The 25,802-nt window shown below is 41.3% G+C and overlaps 1 protein-coding gene across 7 annotated transcripts in view; it reads right to left on the bottom strand.

Annotated features, from left to right (window-relative positions):
• Positions 1-25,802, bottom strand: part of stard13b (StAR related lipid transfer domain containing 13b) — a 55,759-nt gene that overhangs the window by 2,819 nt on the left and 27,138 nt on the right. For 4 of the 7 annotated variants that reach the window (XM_067507680.1, XM_067507679.1, XM_067507682.1 and 1 more), the window contains 7 exons: positions 6,348-6,419; positions 5,347-5,428; positions 3,544-3,607; positions 1,349-2,709; positions 1,063-1,233; positions 572-731; positions 204-402 (listed from right to left, as the gene is read on the bottom strand). In XM_067507680.1, the coding sequence (XP_067363781.1) occupies positions 204-402; positions 572-731; positions 1,063-1,233; positions 1,349-2,709; positions 3,544-3,607; positions 5,347-5,428; positions 6,348-6,419 (2,109 nt within the window). Of the gene's footprint in view, positions 1-203; positions 403-571; positions 732-1,062; positions 1,234-1,348; positions 2,710-3,543; positions 3,608-5,346; positions 5,429-6,347; positions 6,420-6,586; positions 6,735-9,005; positions 9,196-20,036; positions 20,361-25,802 lie in introns of those variants that run through there. The other 3 variants (XM_067507683.1, XM_067507686.1, XM_067507685.1) reach the window with 3 other exon arrangements.

Genomic DNA, 25,802 nt, shown 5'->3' with positions numbered 1-25,802 from the left:
TGGTAAAGGAGAGAAATTACATAATTAACTATGAATGGTCATTTACTGTATGTGAAATTACATTGTTTTAAGGCCATGTGTTCTTTTTGTTAGTTCGGGTGCAGTTGCACAAAATTAAAAAGGGATTAACTGAGAAAATAAAATGAAACCTGACATGGTAAATGACATAATTTAAAAGGACGAACAAAGATTTATGTCCTTACATTGGTAGATATGGAGAAAAGTCTCCCCAAGCTTGCTGGTGAGCAGTGGCTCAGGTAAATCCCTAAAGAACTGCTTGACCATGTCCGCAACATCATAGGCAGACTGATCCTCATAATTTACATTGTCTGGAGAATTTTCATTCATTTGCCTCAGAGCTTGAATTCGAGACTTCACCCCTGACTTGCGAAAGAGACCCACCTGAAAACAAAACCAAAGTATTCAGTTTTAGAATACCAGCAACATGTAATCACATTCCGCTGCATGTAGTGTTAATCTACTGTGCTGTAGACACAGTAGATTATCGATCATTATCGATCATCACATAGACCCAATGTTAATAAAGTAGGTGTAATGTACTGTGGCTGACCTGGTCAAGGCACTGGCTCCTTAGGTACCGCAGGGCCTGCTGCACACCGAGGGGAAGGGGATGTCCGTAACGTTGTACATGCACTATGAGAGGCACTCCAAACACATTCTTATCTTTATAGTCTGGTACCTTTATTCTCTTCATGAATTTTGGCACAGACCTAGGAGAGACATCAACAAGTCTTTGACAATTTGCTGTACTGGCTAAACATAAAACTACAAAACAACATGCACAGTATAGACACATTTACTTAATGCGTATAATAAAAGCAAGAGTTGACAGATTGTAAACCAAAAACTAATCAGGTTGTTGTAATTCATTAAATATATCAAACCATATTGGGCAAACACAGTAATTATGGGTTTTATTATGAGCAAACTGGTGCAATAAGTTCCAAGAAATGTAATAAAATGTTCTTTTGCTAATAGAAAAAGGCTTAATTAATTATGAATCACATTACAAGGGACCATGAATAAGGAAATGAGACTCACCAAGTCCAGCCATGCTTGTTGGACATTGAGTACTTCTCCATGATTGCAGTGAGGCGCAGAAGAGAAAACTTCTGCAACAAACTTAGCTGACCTGCTGACTGGTTGGTAATTTGCAGTGATGCCACTGAGTGACTTAGGCGATTAGATATTTGAAAGCTGGGCCATCGTAACCTAATGCAATGAATGATCAATGAACAGAGAAAAATGTTTTGTTTTGGTTTTTTGAACTTAAACTTGTGTAATTTTAAATATTTCTGTATGTCCAATAGAGTTCAAGGAATCTTACCGATTAGGTCTTGTGAGTGAAGCGCCTACTCCAGAGTCCCTCCTTTCCCTCAGCCTCGTAGAATCTTTTTCAGCAAGTGATACTCCGTCTCTGTCCCCATCACTAGGTGTGGTCTGGCCTTCTGTAACAGAATTTCCTTCTAAGTCCAGTGTGATCTGACTAGAAGACTGTAGGCCTTCTGTATCTTCCCTCTCACCGTCCTCCTTCACCAGTCCTCCATCTCCAGGTAACACGTTCTTTGACCAGTGGTCCACTATCTGCTGTAGACCATTGACATGTAACAAGATGTCATCCAGGTGAGAAAACAAGTCCTCTTTCTCCAGATCTATTAGGTCTCCAGTACTGGCGTACAAATGGGATCCAGGTACATTATCATAGACACTGATGCGGCTACCTCTTGTGCAGCACTGAGTGACAGGCCTGGATTCCCTTCGGTAGGAAATTAGTGGGGAGTCTAGGTGCATGCTGCCAGTGTGCCAATTAATAGAGGCTCCATTGGTTGGGGACAGGCTCTCTATGGACAGTGCTTTCGGGAAGGTTCCTGGCTTGTGGTCTTTGGGAATGTGGACCACCAGGTCTTCATATGAGCAGAATTCATTCTTGCGGTTTTGTTCTGTGACATTATTCACTTGGGTGCCTGAGAAGATATCCATATCCTCCAAATACATGCCACTGCGCTTGTAGTCAGCCCGATGAGGTTTTCTTTCCTTTAGGCTGGGTGTGCTGACAGTGCTGCCACTAGAATGGCTGCTGCCCTCGCTACTGGAATGGGACGGCAGATCTTTGTTGGATGGTGGTTCGACTGCCACATCTCCATTTATGATCTCGACACACCGAAGAGTCTTCAGTGCATGTGCCTCCTGCTGAAGCACTGGAGCACTGATGACCAAAGTCTTATGACCCCGTCCCAGAGTTCCTCTGGAGCGCAGTGTCTCCATGCGCTTAAGAAAATCTTTGGCACGGGTGTGACTATTTTTGCCATGCTTGTCAGGTAGAGAGGCATAGTGAGCGATTTCTTTGGGGATGTGAGGCATAGTGAGAGAGGTGGAGTCTGGCATTGCTGCAGAATCGGAACAGGTGCGGTTGGAGCAGTCAGAGTCCTCAGTGCTGAGGCACCGATGACCACTACCCCCACTACTCTCACTGTGCAAAGAAGAGACCTCCGGCTCACTCAGGTCTGTCAGAACACTCTCACTGCTGGTGGTGGTTCTCAAAGGCACGCCGTCTCTAGATGGCTGACCCTGTCTGTGGTTTTCAAGAAGGGAGTCAATGTCCTGTAACCTGGACCAGCGCCGACTGCTCCACTCAAAAGTCCATCTGTCACTGATTGCAAACAGGTCTTCTTCATCAGAGTCTTCACTCTGGGGAATGACAGACTGTGTTATATCTTTTTCTCCAAAATACATTATTTATTTTCATCTTTTTAATATTCTTTGTTGTAATAAATGTGTAGATTTAAGTCTACCCCGCTAAACAGTAGTACACTCAATAAAAACATTATGCACACCTAGACAACCTTTGTAGATATTTCTTTACTTTTAATACACAGATCATTTGTACATTTTTCTTCTTTGTGCTGCAAGTAGAAAGATGGTTCACAACTTCAGTTGCATTGCAAAGTACATATAGTTTCATACATCATCTATGGCAAAGCAGTAACATAGGAAATGTAGGAAATAGCTGGAGGATGTGTCTGCTCAGAATTAATAGCATTATATGTTCAGCCAACAGTGATGTAACATGAGACAAATGATTCCTTTGACTTACAGACTTTTCCATAAATAGACCAAGGCCGGAAAAATAATTAACATAAGCCAGCAGGCTACATTCCCATGTGGAGGACAGATAAAAGGTAATGATACTCAATAGACATAAATACAACAATGGTATAATCTTAAATATCATAAAATGTAGGTTGGGACAGTTCCAGATAATACAGCATTTGCTTTGGTGCCTGAAGCATATTTTACAAGATAATACTTTTTCTTGTTACATAATTGTTAGTCACAATGACCTGTTGAGCTATAAAAGCTTTTGTAGGCGTAAAACACAAACCTATACAAAGTATTGTATTTCGCAGGGAGAAAGCACGATAACTATATAAGCCTAACTACGTCTTAGCATGTTCTGCAAAAGGTATATAGTGTCACTCGTAGGCAACAAAAGTAAAACACATGATAGGCAACAACACTTACTTTCTTCTTCGGAAGGTTCACGTCAAGTTTCATAGAGGCACACTTGTTCAAGGTTTTTAGTCGCCTGAAAACAAAAAGACCCAAGGGTGAAAACTGTTCTGAATAAATACGACAAATTAAAAATTATCTACTACTGATCGATACAGAAAGAAGTCTGTTTTCTATTTTAGTCCTATCTATCAATCAGCTCCTGTTCTGGATACACAACCCGCCCCAGAGTGAAATTCAGTTAGTCTGTGCCAAAATAGTGTAAATCTAATGAAGGGTATATGTCAGTTGTCTGTTCCCCTTCCCTCTGAATTGGATCTGAGTAATTGAGGCTTGGTGGGTGGTTTGCAGAAGTCTGAAGTAAGGTGAATTTAAGGTCAACCAGTGGGTCTGCCCGCACTGGTTCTAATCAGAGCCTGGTTCAGTCAGTATAGCATCTGTGGATCTTTGGTGCTATTTTGCATGCTTATTGTTTACACACATACTTTTGAGAGATGACTTCAGCTTGTGTCTAGGAGAATTTTGCACTGCATTTTTCTGTGGTCAGTGCTAATAAATTAACTCTTTTTGTTTTCTTTTGAAATACTAATACACCAAAACCTTTTTGACATTTATAATACGCAATACAGTGTAAGCCAGGGAGCATGTGGTTAGTGATTATGGTTTTGTGGGTGTGTAAACTAAGTAAAGGCACTAACAACTGAATGAAGCAACAATAGCATAGGGGAGAAAAATGACAGCCCAACAAAATGCACTCCAGCTTACTGTGTCTTTACTCTAGACAAAAAGAAACTCATTTGTGGTAAGATAATCACCACTTGAGCTTCAGCTCCAGTTATTGTTAAGTTATTTTTACAGATTGACCATATTGTTCAAAATGGAGGCTATAACTATCCTCCAGTGCTGTGGATGATAGGGGTTAGCCAGACAAAAAGTTCCCATGCTTGATACTGGTGATAGTGGAACCTGACTGAAGAGAGGATTTCTAAGCTGGGGCCCTTTATTTCACAGGCCTAAAGAGCTTTGAATGTGCTCGCTAAAATAGGAGGCTGCATAGTGAGGGATCAGAGAGAGCGTGCGCATACATGAAATATCACATCAGTTTCACTTTTATGAAAGACACCCACAGTCTGTGGGGTGGTATGTATTTTTGCACACAACGCTGTGGTGACGTAACTAAAAACAAAGCCTCTCTTTTGTTTCCATAGAGATGCTGGGAAATCATGGACAAAATCACTTTGGAGGTGGAACTGTTTCCAATTGTCTTCCATTTATCCCGTGGCTAGTTTGGAATTTAGATGAGCTGCTTTATGGTTGTTTAGAGTCACAATATATTGAGCTGTGCGAGGCTCCCCTCATGCTCCTCCTGCTTCCCTCTCGGGATGGTTGCTATGGTTACCGTGGTAACAGAAGTGCTGTTTTCATCTCGGCTTGAAAAAGTACATGAGCTGTCTTGCCCTACAAGGGAATGATGTAGGACCACCAGTTGTTGGCATGGTGTACTTTTATGTTCTTTGGACTCTTTGACAAAAGCCCAATCCCAATACTTCTCTGCTGTTGTAAATGTTAACATTTCAGGTCTGACAGGTGACGGTCTATAATTAACATGTGTGTGTATAATCTCAACTTATGAATCATAAAAGAAAAATGACATAATGTTGTGCTTGTAACGTTTATGAGACTTGAAGTATTTATACTTTGAAGTTCATGTGGGAATTCTCACTTCCTCAGGGCAAGGAAATTATTTGTGGCACTGACTCAATTGACTCATGGATGAGCCAGTGTCTTATTAGTGTCAATCAAATGTCTGCTTACCTGCACAAAGGTTCTACAAGATCTTTGTCCAGAAAGTCATGATCTCTTTTAACAGGTGTAATGTCAATGGGGAACTGGGAATCTGAGGAAAGAAATTAGAGAACATTGCAGAGCTGATGAAGGATGTGATATTTTGCAAACTATATTTTATACAATGTTTATGGTTAAGATATACAGAAACATCTTGTCTGCCCATGTGACATTGCTGAGTCCTGTGCAGCAGGCATTATGTCTTGCTCTGGGTATGGACCTCTGCTTACATAACCTAAATCATAAGACTAAATCCAGATCCTCACATTCAAGGGAAGTCGTTAACTTTTTTATGAAAAGCAGCAGTGAATGCTTGGCCTGTTGGTTGGGAAGGCTGATAATAGACTTTACCATTAATGTTATTTCTAATACACTCAACCACCTACAAGTGGGGGTGAACCGTGTGTCAACATCATGGCCATTATCGGAGCACATTTCTGCTGTTCTCTCTCTTCTCAACTATCTACAAACTGTCACCAAAAAAATTTGCTGCCCTAAAGAACATCAGACGGCTGGCCTCGACGCAAAGATCTGAAGAAGTAGAGCTACTTTAAGCTCTGATAAAGCCCACTTCTTCCCATGACTTCAGTATTTAAGCGCAGAAGATATGTTTATGTAGTAACCGTAGCTGGAAAAGATTAGACTTTAAAAGCAGCTGATGTTCTGCTTGTTTTGTGGTGTCTGGGAAATTCGACTGGAGCCCTAGCTCCGAGGCTTCCTGAGGACAGTTGTGTAAATGGGGCTCAGTATGTAGCCCGTGAATACATGCTTTTATGTACATTTAATGACACTGCATACCATCATTCACTCATCATTCTAAACAGACTGCTTTTAAGACACAACAGTGAAAATTCTCGAATAAAAATGCCATGTGTCAGTTTGGGACTTCATCTATATCTATCTTTTAACCAAAGACCATTTCTCTCTTTTGTGCTGAATATCTGTGGGAGTGGACTGAGTGCTTGTATTACCTTCAAAGAGCTGAGCATACTGGGGAAATCCTGCCGCCCGCAGCCAGTCACACGCCTCTTTTGCCTCAATTTCTGGAACACAAGAGAGCGTACACTTCAAGAACAGAGATAAAAAGTGAAACTCGATCACATTAAGACCTTTTCATTTTGACAAAACCATTGGAGCATAAACCAAAGCAGCACAAATCTCTCAAAAAACTGGAATCTTAGAGACATCACAGACTTGGCAGTGAACGGACCTGAGTGATTTTGAAACTGAAACCATTCTGTCTGATTATTCTGAGATAGCATGGTGACCCTGCTGTACACTCTGCTGAAGGTATCCCCGCTCATCACAAGAAGAAACATGAGACATTATAAAACCATTAGTTATATAATGTTTACTTTTACTAATAAGCAGTAGACCTAAAAAGGTCAAATGCGTGAAAAGACTGAAACACTATCTTATACATATATTGAATTAGAAATAAGATATTTTAGGACATTAAAACACTGATACAACAAATGGTTATAAAGATTTTGTGCTTTACCTCGAGCTCACTGTGGCTCCCTAAAGCACACAACAGTGACTTTCTGACCCCAGGAGTCAGGGTCACAAACTGGCGCTTGCTGTCTGCGGGTTTCAGGGCCACTGATGACAAGGAGAGGAAACAGACCGTTGGCACCTTTCTATTAATGCTAATAATGTCGGGTGCCATTTACCATTTCAGCGAGACACGCTATCGGACACAAAAATGCTATGGTACATCGTCTCCTTTATATAAGGAACCAATATACTGTATACAGACTAATTATGTTTGAAAAGAGAAAAAAAGCCACAGTAAAAACTTCACCTAAAATTCTCTACATTTAACTATATGCTTCTCTTTAAATTTCATGCACTGAAGCTAAGCACAAAAAATGAATTGTTCAGTTTATTGAAAGGAAATGAGTCTGCAACAATCTTAGTAAGTGAAGAAAACAACATTTACTGGTTCCAGTTTACATTCTGCATAATCTTCTACAATAATAATCTAGAGTCAACAATTGTTGGATTAGTTTAAGGATAATAATTACAAGATTAATTGAAGATGAAAATGTTTGTTGCAGCCCTAAACAAATGAAGAGGAATCATAAAAGGAAACTACACAGTTATTTCCATAACTTATGGTCAGTCAGTGTGCAGCAGCATTACTGAGCACTGAAAATCACAATGCATATGTGCTCAATAACTATTAGACTGTAATAACACACAGCACAGACTGTAAATTTAATATAAATATGTTCTTACCAATTCCAGCTCTGCCTCAAAGGCGACACAGCTGATAAAAGGTCTCGCTGCCACTTACTCTCCGTACACATTTAACCCACTTTCCACATTGTAGAAAATCCCTGCGTCATTGTAAACATCAAGTTACATATAAGCCGTACCCACTAGTAACTAACAATCAGCTACACATCTGAGGTCTCAGTTCCACTCCTTGTCTGCGCCTGTCACACCACGGATGAAACATGAACTCCAGTCATTCATCCCACAATACTGCGTAATTACCGCGGCCGTAACCTTGCAGCAAAGATACTGCTATCACCTTTTTTTCAAAACTGTTGAACCAACCTGTGCTGCTTCACTTCTGTGTCACTGAGAAATCAATGAAATGTGACTTTGGTCTTCGGGCTCATCAACAACTGAATAAATATTAACATTTCCCTGTGACCTTGGATGGCAAAAAAAGATCTACTGTTTACTCCCTTAACCAGCAGTTGAGTCAACATGCATACACTGCCTCTCTGCTCTGTTCCCACCTGTATCACCAGGACCTAAAGGTTTTCTGTTCAGCTAGGCTTTCCTCCCAGGTGGATAATATCAGGCATGTTTTATTCAGCTGCAGCACATACTGATAGGTCCTGTTGTGTCCCGCAGATGCAGGTTGGACCAATGGGAGCAAGCAACATGAGCTGGGAATTCCTCCTGTTTGGCATTCTGTAACACGATACAGAGACATTCTGTCCTCTCATCCTCTCTCTGAGGAAATCTCTCGTGGATAAAAGGCCGGGTGGGCACCCTGCCAAAGAATGAGAGCTTGTGTTTGCTCTCCACAACCCATAGCTTTAAAACTGTGTACAGTATAAAATTACACCTTCACAAAGAGATGAACCCAGTTTGGCTGGGACACAATAGCGCAGAATGTCAAAAGCTGTGTGCAACTAAAATATCCGTGACGAGGGCGACTCCTCGCTTTATAATCGCTTCAAGCAGCATTTGCTATAAAGAACACTAGTTTAGTTATGCAATTCATTGCTGAGATATGACAGAACAATCCATGGCACACTTGGATAGACCTTGGGCTGTGAAGGCACAAGCCCAGCTAAAATTATGACACTTTTAAAAGTTTTTTCCATTCGTTCACAGTCAGCTGCATGGCTGTAACTGTTTTATAAATATGGCTGTAAATCATGACATGCTTTGCCCTGAACTACAACTTGTCTGACAGAAAACCACCTTTCATATTTTTTGTAAAAAAAATAAATAAAAAAATCAGGCGCATTGTGAATAAAATCAAGCTATCATCATCATTTTTGCCATCACGTTCACGGAAGACTCAATATGTCTGCACGTTGCCATCCTTCAATCAACTTTTACTAACTTTTATTTCCAGTTACAATTCGTTGTGTACTTACGGGATATTCTCATCATTCAGCTGAAGTCTTTCATATATCCGTCAAGAATTAAAAGTGTCTCTTAACATGTCAGAGCATCTTTATTCCCACGCCGAGCCACATTCCTGCACTCTTTCTGAGCACAGCTTGCAGTCTGAACTCCAGATCCACAGCTCTCTCTTTCCATCTACCCCCAACCACCATGTGCCTGTCCCAACACTAAATCTTTCCTTCAACCCACCCCTTTCTGTGGCAGGCTCTCTAACGTTCACCCCCTCTCTCCTTCCCCTTCAGCTCCTTGTGCCCTACCCTCCTACCCAGCTCTGCCCACGACGACCCTTTATACTCCACTCAGCACATTTTTGGCAAAGATCTGAGCTGCAGCCAAACAGTGAGGTTTGCCTCTCAATCCTATGACATTTCTTGTGTTTCACAGTCAAATGTAAAGAGTTTACAACCATTCCGTGTGTTTTCAGTCGTTACGGCCAGAACATCAGCTTTTACAATCTACCAAAAGTTCATCTAAAAAGTGTTAATGTGGACTTGGGAAATGTTACATTTAAATAAATAACAGGGAAGCACAGTGCTGGAGAGTCCAGATGCTCCGGGAGGTCAACCAAATGGAAAAATGTTGTAAGCTGAATTCAGGGGGAAACCATGACATAAACTGTTACCAATCAGCAGCAGTGAGTCATGCTGAGGCACTCGGCTCACAAGACTCTGCGCTAACATCATACCAATGATATATTTGTCTGTTTCCCCTCCGTTTCAACCTCTTCGTCTGAGGTTAATTCAGAGAATGAGGAGTTTTGTCATCTGTGCCACCCGACAAAGCGACAGTGTTGCTGTGTCAAATCCAAGTTATTTCAAGAATATCTGAAAAGAGTTCCTTGTGTATGTACACCCTGAAATCTACAATCAGATTCCCTTATTTAACAAAGTATAGTGAAAAAGTCAATTGGGGGCGGCTGTAGTTCAGTTGGTAAGGACCACAGGGTAAGTGGTTCAATCCCAGGTCCCAGCTATATGTCAAAGTGTCTCTGGGCAGGACACTGAACCCCTAACAGCCCATTCCCCTCCCCAGCTGTGCAGTGTCGGTCCAAGCCCGGTAGAAATTGGGGAGGGTAGCGTCAGGAAGGGCATCCAGCGTAAAAACTGTGCCAAATCATCAAGAGGACAATGATCTGCTGTGGTGACCCTGAACTCATGTGATAAGTCGAAAGGACAAAAAAAAAAAATAGTGAAAGAGTCAATTACGAGGAAAATATATCATTAAAGAGGATAAAATGACCAGCACTCAAATCTACTGGGGCTGTGTGATTATGTAAAGACGTCACCCGGGTCCATAATTTCCTATAGCTCAAGTAGAATTCCATATGTGCCTGCCTCTCTTTGTGATGTTGCTGCCATTTCCTCTTGTAAAACACTATTCTGACCTACTGGGGCCAGGACTGGGTTTAAAGCTGCGAGCACAGACAGCGTAACAAAGGCAATCCCCTTTAGTCACCTTAAACCATTTACCAGTCAACACACTCAGCATACAAGAGAGCTTTAAATGCTCTCTAAAACAAACTGCTTAAATTTATACGGACTAACTGTGTAGACCCTTACAACTGTATTTGTCCTTTCCTCCCCCGCACAGCTTTGCTGCCGAGATGACTGAATGAATCAGCCAGACCAGCCAGCTGAATATATCAGTGGAAACACACACACACACACACACACACACACACACACCCACACACACACACACACACACACACACACACACACACACACACAGATGATAACCTGGAGATTGTCTGCATCAAAAACACCTGGGGAAAGACAGCAGCAGCCTGTAAAACAGAAAAAAAAAAAAAAATCCAGTAGTGGGCTGGCTGTCAGAGAGGTGTCATCATGCTGAGAGGCATTGAGGAGTGGCCTCTCTTCCCCTTTGTGATGCTAATTACATACAGACACCCACTCAGAGTGAACAGTCAGCCTTACTGTAAAAGCAAGGCTAGACAGACTGCCAGGGGAAGCACACTGCCCCCTATTCTAGTCTGTCCAAAAACCACAACAACTGATACCACATGTCCAAAATAGCTAAACATTTCCTACTGTCTCACAGGTTGAAATTTAACAATGTGGGCGGATGCGGTAACCGGACGGCATCATGGAGAGGTGACCAGGTGACAACCGCTTTGGCATTTCACCAGTCTCAAAAACGAAAGACAACAATTAAGGGGATTCACAATATTCCCTGAATCACCGTTTGGAGCTCCTGATTTCAGGGAAAAGTCCCCTGTGCAAAGACAAAATATTTACAAAAGCTAATTCTTCCCATCTGCCATACAGCTGTAGAATCAACAACTAATGGATCAGACACTGTTTGCACCAGCATCACTGAGATAATCTCAGTGCTTCCAAATGATTGTCTTTTCCTCCACATCTGTAGCCTCTTCATACTTAATTCCTGAAAATGTTGTTTATGATGGAGCTAAGGGGCATGCAGCCTGAACACAAATGTCCACCCTGCCAACAAAGGCAACTTGGGCAATAAAGTTGTTTAAATAAATTTAGAGAGAGGAGACACAGGAGAGCAGTTCTCTATTAGTATGAGTTGGGAATGCACAGCATGTGTTAATTCTGGAGTGCCCCATGTAATTCATCCAGTGTCGTGGGAATAAAGGCTTCCTATTTTCAGGAGTCCGTTTTAATTAACAAAGCTCTACATGTCCCTGAGACTCCTACATCTTCGGCACAAAATACCAGAGGTGCCACTGACTGGTATTTGAACATCTTCCTTCCACAACATTTTCATCATCTATGACCCAACAGGGTGTCTAAACAAAGGACAATAGTCAATTTTAAAAGTGTACAAAGGTGAATAACAACACAGCACCTTCGTGGATGTGACTTATTTTTGATTGGCACATGAGCAACTGGCTCAACAGGCCATGTAATTACAGAGAGCCTACTCTGAATCACCAACGGACTCCCAGCCCCCTCATTTGATCCAGTGGGGCACACCAGGGACCTGTCGTTATCCCGCTGTCGACATGAGATGGAGGTTTAAAGTGATCAGCTCTGGGCCGCGTTGCTAAGACACAGGACAAAATTTTCTCAAATACAAATGACCTAGCAAATCCTGGAGCTGCTTTTGCCCTGTGATCTTGCAGTGACCTGTGGAGACGGCCTTTCAGCAGACCACAGGCCTCCAGTAACGAGTGGATATACTGTACAAAGCAGACCTCAGTGCCTCCTGAGGACTGGGGGACAAACACAGCGCCAATCAGGAAAACTCAGTGCCAAGGGTCATTAGCATTTTGAAGCTGCATCTATGATTAATTTAAGGGCCACTTCATACAGACCAACATTTGAAATACCGCACATATAGGACTCTTTCAATACTTTTTATTCTTTATACAGATTGCAAACATACTGTTGTAGTAATGTATAAATTTAGAATCTTAACAATTAAGGTCTCCACTGATGAAAGCCTGGGGTCCACCTTTCATTTCACAGCAGACACACAGACTCACAGCAAGAGCTCATTGATTCTGAGAGTAAATAACATGGCTATGTGAGCTAGGGAGCTGCTGTTGTTGACCATTGCCAAAACCTGCTGGGTCAAAAGTCATTTGGGCTGTTTTTCTCTTGAGGTGCTGTATTGAATTTAAACAAGAGCAGCACAGCTGTGGTAACACTCTCCTTCACCTCTGAAGGACACCCAGAGAGAAGGTTCTTTCATCTTCCAGAATAAAATCCCATCAACTCTGTCTCTCTTTTTCTGCTTCTCTATAGTCTAGAAATACGAGTCACAGCTTTTAGAGCATTTCCGTGTTACAAATGAGGAGACAATGCACAGTGGAAGCATTAAAATACCTAGACATTCATTCACAGACGTGCTGCTGTACCAGCAATCTGAGAATTACAGCCAACAATGATTCATTTCTTTTACACAGTCCTGCATGACAACACAGTAAAAATCAACAGGGTGACTTGAAAGTACTTAATAAAACCATGCAGGGTCGGCATGATGCTGTAACCATTTTTAAATTATGGAAAATCACTTCAAGTTGTTTTCAACAGCAGGCATTATACTGTATGTGATTATTGTATGGGAGAGAAATGGGAAAGATCTGATGGTTGATGTCATATCTTACAAAAAACAGCCTTTAACCGAATGATCCCAGAACCAAACTGCAAACTCTATGTGTCTGGGTGTCACAGCCAGAAGACAAACAACAGGCCCTGATGTTTGGGCTGCGTGGCCTCCGAACGCGCCAAGGCCTCAAAGTTCAAACTGTTAACTCTGCAGTGTTTTCATCCAACTCGTTACACCGGCTCACATTTACTCATGTTCTCACAGCCACATGTTGAATCCTCAGGGTTGCTTAGCAAACAGCGAAAACTCGGGGCAGTGTTGAGTGTACTCCAGCTTCACAGACAGGTGTCCTCCTGCTTCCCCTTTGGTCACGATACAGGATACATGACTTCCCACAGACGCTTGAAGAGAAGTGTCCTTTCCAAGAAAAAGTCACTCTGACCCTGAATCTCTAGGAAAAACTAAAGATCCAAGTGATTTTCACATCCCTGAGTACCTCAGTTTTACTGCCAGCAGCAGAAAGTAATCAGCCGAGCCTTCTGTGAAATACATAATGCAGCAACTTCCAGCAACTGGACCACAGCCACGTTCCCATGCATGTTAAAGTGTTCTGACAACTATCTCAGAGGCTTTGTTAGGGTTTAAAAACATCAACAGGGCTTTTTTGGAGATTTCATTCTTCAACCCAGAGTAAATCTGTGCAGAGCAGTCAGGACTGTTCAATCCGTGTTGTTTGAAACAGTGCAGGATAAAAAAACAACTGATAGAGCAGATTTCTTCTTTCAGAAATGATAATTTATCTAAATATTATCTATTGTTGTTTCTGGCTTGAATGTCTTTCTGGAACCTCAGAAAAAGATTATTAAACTTAGACTGACTTTGTCCCAACTAACTGCTCCCCACTACTCTTCCTTATCTCACTGTCTTCTTCCTTGACTTCCTCTCAATCTCTCAGTATGTCTCCTCCTCCCTCTTGCCAGGTCCCTCACAGCCCCCCTCAAATTCCCAAGCTCGTATAGGTGTGCACATCCTGATTTGTACTACATACAAATCTTGTTTTATGTAAAGCTCACAGGTTGCATGCCTTGTCGTGTTATGCTGTTTGCCGATTCATAATATATGGTTGTGCGACTGTAATTCTTTTTTCCTTGTGATAGCCTATATAAACACTGTAATTTGGCTTTTTGAGAGTGTCACATAACACAACTGAAGGGGAATGACTGTGAATTACTGACAAACACTCAGTCAGCTGGGCTAAAATTTGGACTCAGCATGGAAACCTCTGGCTGGAAAGTTATAAACACATGTTTACTAAGTGCTGGCATCCTCTCAGATGAGTGTGACCTTGGCTCTATAAAATACAGGTTATGTGTGAAAGAAGGGAAGAAACTCCTCTAAAGTCAAATCTTAGGTCCACCTCCTCTCATTTTTGGCTGGATCCCAGAGGGGACTAAGTGGGGTTCCCTACTTCTCTGGGAATGGCCTCTGAGAGTCAAAGGGTGAAGAGGGGGCCAATGTCAGAACAAGGGCCCCTATCATGAGAAAACCTTCTCAGGACCTCCACAATATAAGCACGTAACCATCCATGGGGACACCGGTCCCAATTAATGACATCAAAGCGATCGGCCAGCAGGCTGCATGAAGAGCCTTGCGGCACTCGTGCAGCAGATTTGAGTCCCCAGTACTGTTGTCTATGATGAGGTGCAGTATAGCCTACCAGGAAGGCTAAGCACAGACCGAGTTAACTGATTGTTCTTCTTTATCAGGGAATTCACATACAATCTCCCACCCACACACACAAAGCATCCATAAAAATAATGTAGGGTCATTTGTCATGTGTGGGAAGGCATTGACCGGCTGTGTTCCGACACTCACCCTTGTCTGAAAGGCCTATAAAGTGGAAAGACAGCGACCGTTTGACTGTGGTCTAGCTACATGTCCAGTTAATGAGATGTAATGGTCATTTTTACCAAAAGAGGGCACCTAAGTGCTGAACTCAGCCATTGTTTACATGCAGATGAATATGAGCGTATGAATAGTTGTGTCCTTTTGCAAAGCATCCATCTATTAAATAACATTTTAGAATTTAAATATCTCTCCACTCAATTATGTTGTGGTTTTGAAATTCTCCTTAAGGCTCATCTCAAAATGTCTTACAACAAAGAAAATATTATTAAGATCAAACATAGCTGTACTAAGCACTGTATGCAGGTCAAGTCCTTTCGAATCAATTAGCATTTTCTCATTCTTAGCCTTTTAGCATTCAGTGGAATGTAAAAGACCTGGAAACAGGAGAAGTTTTCCATCGTGGTTCTGTTAATATGTGACTTTCCATTGCTGTTACAGTGCAGCTGAGGCATTTTTGAAATCTGCTTCTGGTAAATGATTAGCCTTGAACATGTGGCACCTGTCACTGAAAACTACGCTTGTTCCGCATAGGAGCCAGCTTTACAGAAGTTCTTTATCAGCAATGTGGAAATTGAGCGCTACAACAGACAATGTTGACATTTTGATGTCAGAAGCAGTAACTAGTGAATTGTGGCATGTGCAGTAAGAATCAGAGCTGTAGACAAGCGAGATTTGTGATCTGATGTGTGATCTAGCTAAATACGTATCTGATTTTCTTCTTTTTCACCTGCTCAGCAAAGCGGAATTGTAAGATATTAAAAATTTCACAACTATCACAATTATCAAAACTAATTCTTAAGTGTATTTGTAAGTAAACAAGACATAAGCCCATAACAGGAAAAACATTATGTACCATGTTGGTCATCAATCAAAACGGATCGTCGCTGCAAAGGAAACTTCAAAAGTGAAAGCTAAACATTTTGTCAGAATATTTAGTTTGAATATTGGCTGGTTTCAGTTTCCTAGTGTAAACTCATGCAATGTTGATTACAATTAGAACATAGTTTGGATTTAGGACGCAGTAATGCTACGGCTGAGCCAATAATCCCTGATGTGGCATTGTTTCCTTATTTATTGATACATACTTAGTACCTGCTCAGCGGAATAATTATGTCATTTAAAAACAAAAAAAGAGTGCACACCACAGATTTAATCATTTGAAGTGTGATGATAGCAGCGCTGAATGCAGACGACCAGCTAATCACATGGCCATAATTGCTTTGGGCTCCCGGTCACTATTATTTACTGCTTTAAGGGTAGCAAACAAAATCTGCATAACAATCATGTCTACAGCAGAAAGATCTATGAATTAAAGATAATCTGGGTTCATTTGAACCAAGTTTGTAAACATATATTTTAGCACTTATCATGAAAGCATTTGTTACATTTGTTGACGACAGATGATTAGACGTGACACATGATGTAGCAAACCACTGATGAATAATTCACTGCTCTGGAGAGGGCAGAGTCTAACTAGATTCCTTGCCTTGAGAGGCCTTCTTACTGTTACAAGTTCGCAAAAGACAGAACAAAGCAAACCATTTTTCTCAGAGCTTTCTAATAATTATCCATCCCATAGTCATAGAGCAAAAAAATATGACCTTATTAGTTAGCTGGTTAGTTAAAACATTTTTTTTGCAAGTTAACAAAGTACAAACAGTCCAGATCTGCAATTTGAAAATAATACAATCCTTTTACCAAATCGACCACCAGACACAAAAAAGTATTACTGGTATCATGAGCTAATAACGTTTTAAAATCCAGGAATATGTCTCTCTGATTTTTAACTGTGTATTAGTTTTTTTCAGTAGAAAAGTGCATTTTACTGGACATCAGTCTGGTGAGGAGTCTCTAATGTGGTGTCAAGGTTCTGATGTGGTAAAACTTAAATGAAGTGCTTTGTGTTTATACTACAAAATGTGCCAGTTGAAAAATGCAAACAATACACAACACATCGTGAACATACAGTCATACAGCGATGTGGCCAAGAACTAGTATGAACACTGATACAAGCGAGCAGCAGAACAAATATGGCTGAAAGCACGTTCACCTTTCAGCGATGAGAGCCCACTAAATGGCATGCTTTGTAAGTCCGGGCCACAGATAGCTTCTGTACACACTAACTTGTGTGTACTGACAAGAGACACGCAACGTCCTCAACCAGGCCAGAATGCATTAACAGCCTTTCCAGTGCCGAGATTGGAGCCCGCTGGCTGCACCAAGGTTAATAAGGCATGAGGGAGGGCCATCGAGGGGTCACACTGGACAGAGCTTCTTGTTCGAAACACAAAAGCTCCTCAATGAGGCAAAGAACCAAACACACACAGCGAGAGAGCTTTTAGTCACACTGTGACTTTCAGCCGCTAATGGTTTCCACCAAAATTACACTGAAGTTTCCAAGACATTTCCATGGGAACACGTCCACAGCCTAAAATGGTCTGAACAATCAGAGAACAGTTTGTTTTTTCCACAACAATCCAGCTTGCTGCACAGGGAAACAAGTGAAATCATCTAATGCAATTAATTTGTGAACTACAAACTATATGTGGCCACATGAAGATGATTCAACTACATTCTGACATTTGTTAAAATGTCAAAATATCTCTGTCATGAGGCCTGGTTGGTGTAAATATATATTGGTTATAACAGACATATGGACAACCATATGCTGGAAAGATAAAAAAAAATTTAAAAGGTTTTCTCTACACTTTTCACTATGATGGTGGTGGTGGTGGTGATGATGTGTGTGCAATAGCATAAAAATATGTGTAAATGCAGGCTTCACACCCAAATATAGCATTTCTTTTTGTGATGCATGAGTACTAACAACAGATGCAGAAAATATGTATGCCAGATGGTCCGGCAGGGAGGAATCAAGACCGCGCAGAGAGCTGCAGTAGCCCTTCCAGATGGATGAAGTATGCAAGTACTCCTCCAAAATCCAAAGAATATTTTCAGGAAGGGAGACACATTCCCCCACAGCTTAAAGAATCCCACTCTGCAAATGCCTGCTTTTTTAAATCACAGAGCTGTGCATTTATTTTCATTCATTCTGCTGATGAGATGTAATAGTCACAGTTTTGAACAATAGGGACAAGTGATTCTTCAGGCAGGTCTGGTGAGAGTAGATCACATCACATCAGACTGAAACGGAACCCACACACTTTTGAAATGCCATCAAATCGGAAACATGACTAAGACCCTGCAGGCTGCACTGGAATTTGGCCTGAAACAAGACATGAGCAACTCTGCCCGCACTCACTTTCAACTTGCTATGTCAACACCAGGACAGTCCAGATGGAATGCAGGAGCCACTGCAATGCATGGAGATCAATCCGGCAGTTCTCACACAGTGCATTAAAACAGGCTGCTGCAGGCTGTTACTGTTCACGTTTGGAACAGGTGAGACATGAGGTATGAAAAGGGACTAATAGGACCAAATAGGACTAAGCTCTGCTCTCACTGCTCTGCTGGGGAAAATAAAGAAACTTCCACCCTGCAAGAAATTAGCTCAATTAGGACATTTGAGGCAAATCAGACAGTAAAACTACAACTGCCAAAGTTAGGTGAGAAGATTGCTCTGGACTGCACAATCACAGCACTTACAGCAGCCAATGAAACAGATGAAAAGCATAACAAGTGTCTTACACTTTTAGTTTTGCCTAATCTTCATACCAACAGATACTTGGCAGGTTACTGTATTATCCATCACATAAGGAACGTTAGTATTGGCATAAATCACTGGAAAGTTAACATTTGCTGTGAACAGCCTTTGTTTCTTGTTAATGTGGGTGCATTTTCTAACAGTTTAACACTTCCACACTCTGGCTGAATGCAACACATGTCAGCACACACAGCTTCTTTTGAACAGATTGTTGTTGTTTTTTAAATTTGCATCAATTCTGTCAGGATTTTGTTTTACATATATACAACAATGTCTTTATATGTATATTACATTATTTATTGTGACCTGAATTGTTGGTTTGCTGTTAAACCAAAAGTCTGTAATCACATGCCAGTTTACATGATTGCACTTGCCTCAAAACATCAGATTGTGAAGATTTCCCCCTGAAAACAAGCATCCGTACACACATCAATCCAACAGTGAAGGCTCTGTATCTTTCACGTCATCATAATCACAAAACACGTCTCTCTGTGTTGATACAGGGAATCGTACCCACACATGGGGGCTGATTTGCATCACGCTCTTGTGTGACTGAGAGCAGAGCTATGCTGCACGTTGCCATAAGACACCTCAAGATTCTTACTGATTACGTTCAGTCCTTTATGAAATGCAGCCACCCTTTGATCTGCATCAGGTTGCTCACTCTTAGGGAGGGAACGGGTATTATTACGCTTTGTCTGCACGCCCTGCGCTGTGACTGACATACCCTCCTTTGACTGACATTAAATCTCAAGGTAAAACCAGAAGCAAAGGTTACAGGCCCTGGAGAAAGCTGAATGAAAGGTCACAGCACAGCACCATTATTTCACTCTCCCTGGCCACGTTCAGCAGTCCAAGATGAGGGCTTTTAAAACTGTCAAGCAAACAAGTCATTGATATATCTTGTTTACACTGTGGGCTTGCCGCTTTTTACATAACTGATCATATAGCTTGTCACGTATCAGTTAGTTAAATTAACTATAACTCTCCTTATGCATCACTGCTACACCCTCGATTGGGTGAAGGTCAAGTTTGCAACACCCTCTGCTACCAATTCCAACTTTATCTGGAAACAAGCAAACAAAGAATAAAGCCGAAGATATGAAGCTACATGATAAAGATAACCGCAAACAAAAAAAACAATTCCTTTACTCATTTGCCACCAGATCAACCAACATTCATACGCTTACATTCACATGTACATCTCATAACTTATTAACTAAATGTTTTGGCTACCACCTTGCTTAGCCTTTATTTCAAGCAAACCTGGAAAGAAAGGACAGTGAAGAATTATTTTGAACAGCTGGCTGTTCAGCCACAGATAAAAACGGCTCATTTCCAACCAAAAGACCAAAACCTAAACTGTCACCTCAATCCAAGCTCTTACCTCCAGCAATCTTTTTTAGTAGTTGCTGCCTGGCAATGATCCTGCCCAGCCTGTACCCAGAGCGTCTCCGGAGATGGTCCATTCTCAGGTAGATATCCTGAGTCTCTGGGGTCATACTCCCCAGACACTCGCTACCTGTGGACTCTGGGAGCTCCTGAAACATTACTAAAACACTGTATCCCAAACAGGCCCTTGTCTGCTGGCTGATACACCCCCACACACTCTCCCACAAGCAGAAAACTTTACATGCAGGCGTAAAAAGCCTGAAGTGAGCTGAGAGCAGAGCCTAGGGAGAGGAGTGCCAACACTTCAGTCTATTTCTCCAGGTCATGTGACCACAGAAGAGGCCAATAGCAAGGAAGCAGTAGGAGTACTGCCCACCTTGCTGGTCTGAATCCAGTCTCTGTGTGAGCGCTTGTCAACCTCTCCCTGCTCTGGAGGGAAATATAAATACCACTGGAATGCCTATAAGCTGAGTAAGAAGAACAGCAGTGGAAGAAAGCGGGTGTGGGAGGGATTACAAAAATAGTGGTTTTTGGACCCGCCCTGCACCAGAACAACCATGCTGCTGTTACTGGTCACACAGGTGCCAAGTTTACTGGGCAGAGAAAGTCTGTGTTTGCCACCTCATAGAAACTAAAGAGGAGAGTGACTGAGAGAAAGAAGTGGTTCTCTAGGTTGCAGAATGCTAATTTCTGCTTTCACACCCCCCTACCACAAAAGCCTCTACTTCCAGCCACAGGAAGGCCTCTCAGCAGGCTTCGTCAGCTCTTCAGGTACAAAAGAAAATTCAATACATACGGTTGACTTACATCCTCGCTCAACACAAAAGGAACCACATATTTCTTTTTGTATTATAAAGTTTCATTTAGTCAACAAGAAGCTAGTGTGCTGGAGTGACGGACATCAATCACACTGTGACTTTGGAAAAAGATTTGGCTTTAGACTGAAGAACGTCTAAAGAGAAATAATGCTTAAAACCTGTTACCAAAATAAGTAAAACGATGCCTGTGATCTGGTACAAAAATAACAACTAGCACATAAAACCATAGCAACTGTCAAATGAATAACTCATCTTTTGTTTTCTCAGATGTTTTGGAAGCTTAGTCAGCCTCTTACACAATTCCTTATCTTTTTCTGAAGCTATTCCACATTTTTGTTATAATACTTTGTGCAACATCCTTTTCCATTACCAGCAACAGGGAGAGAAACAATAACTTTGGCAATGTTTTAATTTAACACAATCTCCATACATCTCCATACATAGCTGATGCTGCTTGTGAACAACAAACTGTTTTTGATTGTCAAGGTAGTTCTAAACCACACCTTTATTTAATGATTGGAGTCCAGGTTTACTGACTTCAGTTGAAGTTTAGTGACATGACTTTGTCTAATAAATATGTGTTTTCAATAAACTACTACTACTACTTTGCTCTGCACAGCTTGTCCTTTTTCTGCTCTACTATGCACTTCGACCATCTGCTACACTTGGGGTATCAGTCCTTATCAAAATACAATAAATAGCAATGCTGCAACACTTACCGATAAAGCAGAAACTTTTGGTGTTGGTTAGAAGGACGAGCCTCACTCAACATATTCTAGAAGTGAATACTGTATCTCTGCACCACTGATGGCACTGTCTCTGAGTCCGACTTTAAAGGAGACAGATACATTTTCTACAATTTTGCCATTTTTTCACTATTTGAATACTCAACAAACAACATACAATTATAATGTAATATGTATTTAAGACCCGAAACCCGAAATGAAAAACGTAACTTTTTTGATCTTAAATTCATCGCCAGGTTTGCATCATGTAATCCCCGTGCACCTTAAATAAAGTCCACATCTGCACAAACAGACCCACCCAGTGGCAATCAGGACCCTGCCACTCTCCTCGTAACCATCCTGGCTTCAACATACAGACTTGTCTTTGTAGTATAGCTATGGTGCCATATATGTGAAAAGAGCACAAATGGGCAAGCAACCAAGTCAAACACAGCCCCTGTCTGTTTCCCCCCTTGGCTGGTAAAACCCACCTTAACTTAAGCTCACAAAGACCACAATTCAGCGGCACGCATCAAATTCCGCTGCGCGTTTTTGTAAACTATTCCTGGCTTTAACGGGCCTACCCACACACTCTGATGGAGCTATTTTAATACCTGACTGTTGCTTATTTGAGGTGATGGTGTAACACTATTCAGATGATTTCACTTGGTGGTGACTCACTTCTTACACACACACACACACACACACACACACACACACACACAAACACACACACACACACACACCTGTGTTCATTCATACTGTAGAATAATTGCTAAAGGTGTCAGATATGCAAAAGAGTGGCAGCCTGTCAGAAACAGTGTGAGCTCCCCAACACATTTCTGTGCTTTCCTCCTTCCGCCTTGTCTAGACAAATAAATTCACCAAAGGCATCATACGTATCACATTACAGAACCTCGGCTAAGGAACATAATAATGAATGAGATTAATAGTGTTTTTGTCTCCGTCCGCACTCTAATACCTCAGCGGGGGTTGAGAAAAGCTATGACATCCCCAGTGTTCTCTTTGGACGTCCTTGTGTTTAACTTTGTGCTGCATGCCACGACGAAATGACTGCAGCGTGCCCTGTGACTCCAGCCCTTATCAAACTTGTTCAAACATGCCTCTGTCTGGGTTTCAGAGCTCAAATACTATACAGTATGACAAGAAGAATCCAGACTCACATTACACACACAAGCACATGCCAAGGCTCTGTGAAATGCTGTCCAGCTTGACAAAGTGGATTTTATTGTTCTGTAATGGCGTCATTGTGATCGACTTATGATGACAAAAGAAGCCAAAGCTCTACTGCAGGTTTTTAATGTACATCGTTTTGCGTTTATCCTCAGCTGCAGCCCTCAACTCCACCCAGGTGTGATTAGAAAAGGGAAACTTGTTTTCTGAATCATGAAGTCAAAGCGCATGGCCCACAGATGATGAGCACCGAGGCAGCTGAATGGGGTTTAGACACTGCTATAATGTGGTTGGATTCGACGGCAGACACGTGTAATCTACACTGGGCAGTCTTGGCTTTGGTGCGGTTATGTTTCCTGTGGTTAAGTCTTAAGAATAGCCGCAGAGTGACTGAAGATTTCCACCTCGTGAGCCACCGAATGTCTGAATTCTGAGCTCAGGTCTGGGAGCAAATCGCATTTTATTACTGCAGGACCAGTTCAGGTAACCTGATGCAGCTTTAAAGCTCTAGTGGAAGGGGGAGCTCTTCATAGCATCATTTAGTGGAGTGGAAGGTGTTTAACTGCAGATGTTTCAACCCACTGGTCTTTTAGTAAGACTGCATGCACTGTTATTCATCTTAATCTTATCTTTAGGAATAAGCTCCTGCCGAGCAGCTGCCTGAAGCCTGTGGGTTTTCCCCAAAACAGAGGCATGTCAAACTTCATATTCAAGCTTCTAACCTGTATATTATAAGTTACTTTTTAGTAAGAAAAAACGAAAAACACCCTTATGACTGTGTCTGTGCAGCGTTAACAGACTAAAATCCCACACAACTGTACTTTGAAAACAAAGTCATGTTTTTTATATTAAAATATTGTTATAGTTATTTGAGTTATGCAAACATGCCAAAAAACTGCTTCGCTTCATAGCTTTTCTCATACAAACAGCATAAATGTGAGACACATATGTGTTTATGTACATATGTTTATACATATCTCTACCAAGGAATCAGAAAGCAGCTTCTGAAACAGGCAGGTTTTCAGCATCAAACTCAAGCACATATCAGAGATGGACACGTTAGACAGTCTGAAGAGGTCAAACATTTACAATGTAAAAAGTTTTAATGCATATCTATGTTTTTATTAATTTTACACAAGGGGAGGGAAAAATTATTGTTTCTTTATAAGTATTTGCTTACTGTGGAGTGGCCTTTGACACAGCAGCAGGGAAAAGACACAGTTTAAATTCTCAAAACTTAAACGACATTATCACTGCAGGCTACATTTTCTCAGTCCAGTCGGGAGTCTGTGCTTTAATGTCCATGAAGACTGTTTGCAGGTCTTTGAAAACCAACTTTCTGAAACAGCTGCAATGATTTTGCTGCCAATCATCAGGCTAAATCCAACTGTGATCTAGAACTAGAAATTAGTTAATCAGGGTGCTGCTACACCTGGTCTACATTTTTTATTAGTTTAGGGCTCATACCTGTTCAGTTTTCTGCTACCTTTGCATGCATGATCAAAAAATTGCATAATAGAAAAAAGTAAAACTTACGTCCCCCAATTGTTCGTTTTGCATTTAAGGAGCTTAAGGCCTCTGGCATGCAGAGACTACCAGATGCATGGCACACATCACTGAGATACATACTGTATATGGAAGAGAATGCAAGATTAATGTGTCAAATATGCACAGAGGACAGGACCCAGCTGCTGCATCTGTGATGTGTCCCAGTGGACTGCACAGCTGAGCCGAGCACACTGCACAAAGCACATGACCTCATGTGAAAGTTGAACTGCAGCTTTGAATCCCGTTAAACAAAGAAAAGACACAAGTGGGACAAAATATGTTCTCACCTAAAAAAGCTAGTTATTATTTGAATGACTTTTAGACAGAGCTGCGTGGTTAGTCAATGGACATTTCCACTCGAGTAGCTGCTGTGGTCAGTTCACTGCACCTAGTGTTAAACGTAAGTTAGTGCACAAATGACTCCCAGCTCCTTTGACAGAATCATTGCACCAGTAAATGGTAAATGTTCAGTGTTGGCAGAGTTCCTCTCAAAAGCATTACACATTTTTCCACATTGTGCAACGCATCACATATTTTCTTTCTGGTTACCTGAGATTCGTTGAAGCCAAATCTAACCTTTGTAGAATGAAATATTCTAATTCACAAGGAAAAATAGCTGCATCAAATGGATGATTCTAGCTTGTGCGTAATTTCATACACATTATGCAGGAAGCATGATTTTTTTGAAGAGGCATGGGCGAAAGATTTTAATTAAATGTTGTGCGACTGAACAAAGCCTTTGACACATCTTGTCCTCACAGGGTGCCAAGGAGATTTTAAAGCAAATATGAATAGATTGTTTCAGTGGAAACTGTTTGTATAGCATTGGATATTCATAGCCAGGAATTCTTATCAGTCAACATAGCATTCACTTGCTTATAGTGTCTCAAGCATGGATAAATAATTGGAGGCACCTAGTGGGCACAGGCCCCCAACAAAAATAACACAAAACCACCAAAAACTGGCACAGAATGCCTCAAAATGAACACAATATGACCACAAAGAAACACAATACGACTGAATTGAAAGATATTTCATTTATCCAGCCATGATCTTAAAGACAGTGACTGACAAGTAGCTGCAATACAGTAACTTTCCACACTCCATAAATCATAAAGTATAACTAAGAGGTAAAAAATGGCATGTCTCTGCTGAGCAGATAAAAAGAAACCATTTGCATCTGCGTTAATGTTACACCAAACTTACCCCACATACAATACAAAGGAAATGGAAATATAGTGTCCACTCTCTCTTCTTTCACAGATTTTCCATTTTACAGCGCAAAAATGACCCGTCAGCGCCACCATGCGCCGGCACCAGGCTGGTGGTTATTAATAAAGGAGAGTGTGTATTAAAAATAGTCCTAGTGATGAATAAGGATTCCCTACACGTGGGCAAAATGTTAGAACCTGATTATACTGTTGTTAACATGGGTGTAATTTTAGTTCGCTAAGGTCACTGACACCCGATTATAAC

This window comes from Channa argus, chromosome 6, assembly GCF_033026475.1.
Source record: "Channa argus isolate prfri chromosome 6, Channa argus male v1.0, whole genome shotgun sequence".
Taxonomy (NCBI): domain Eukaryota; kingdom Metazoa; phylum Chordata; class Actinopteri; order Anabantiformes; family Channidae; genus Channa; species Channa argus.
This window is presented reverse-complemented; position numbering and strand designations above follow the sequence as displayed.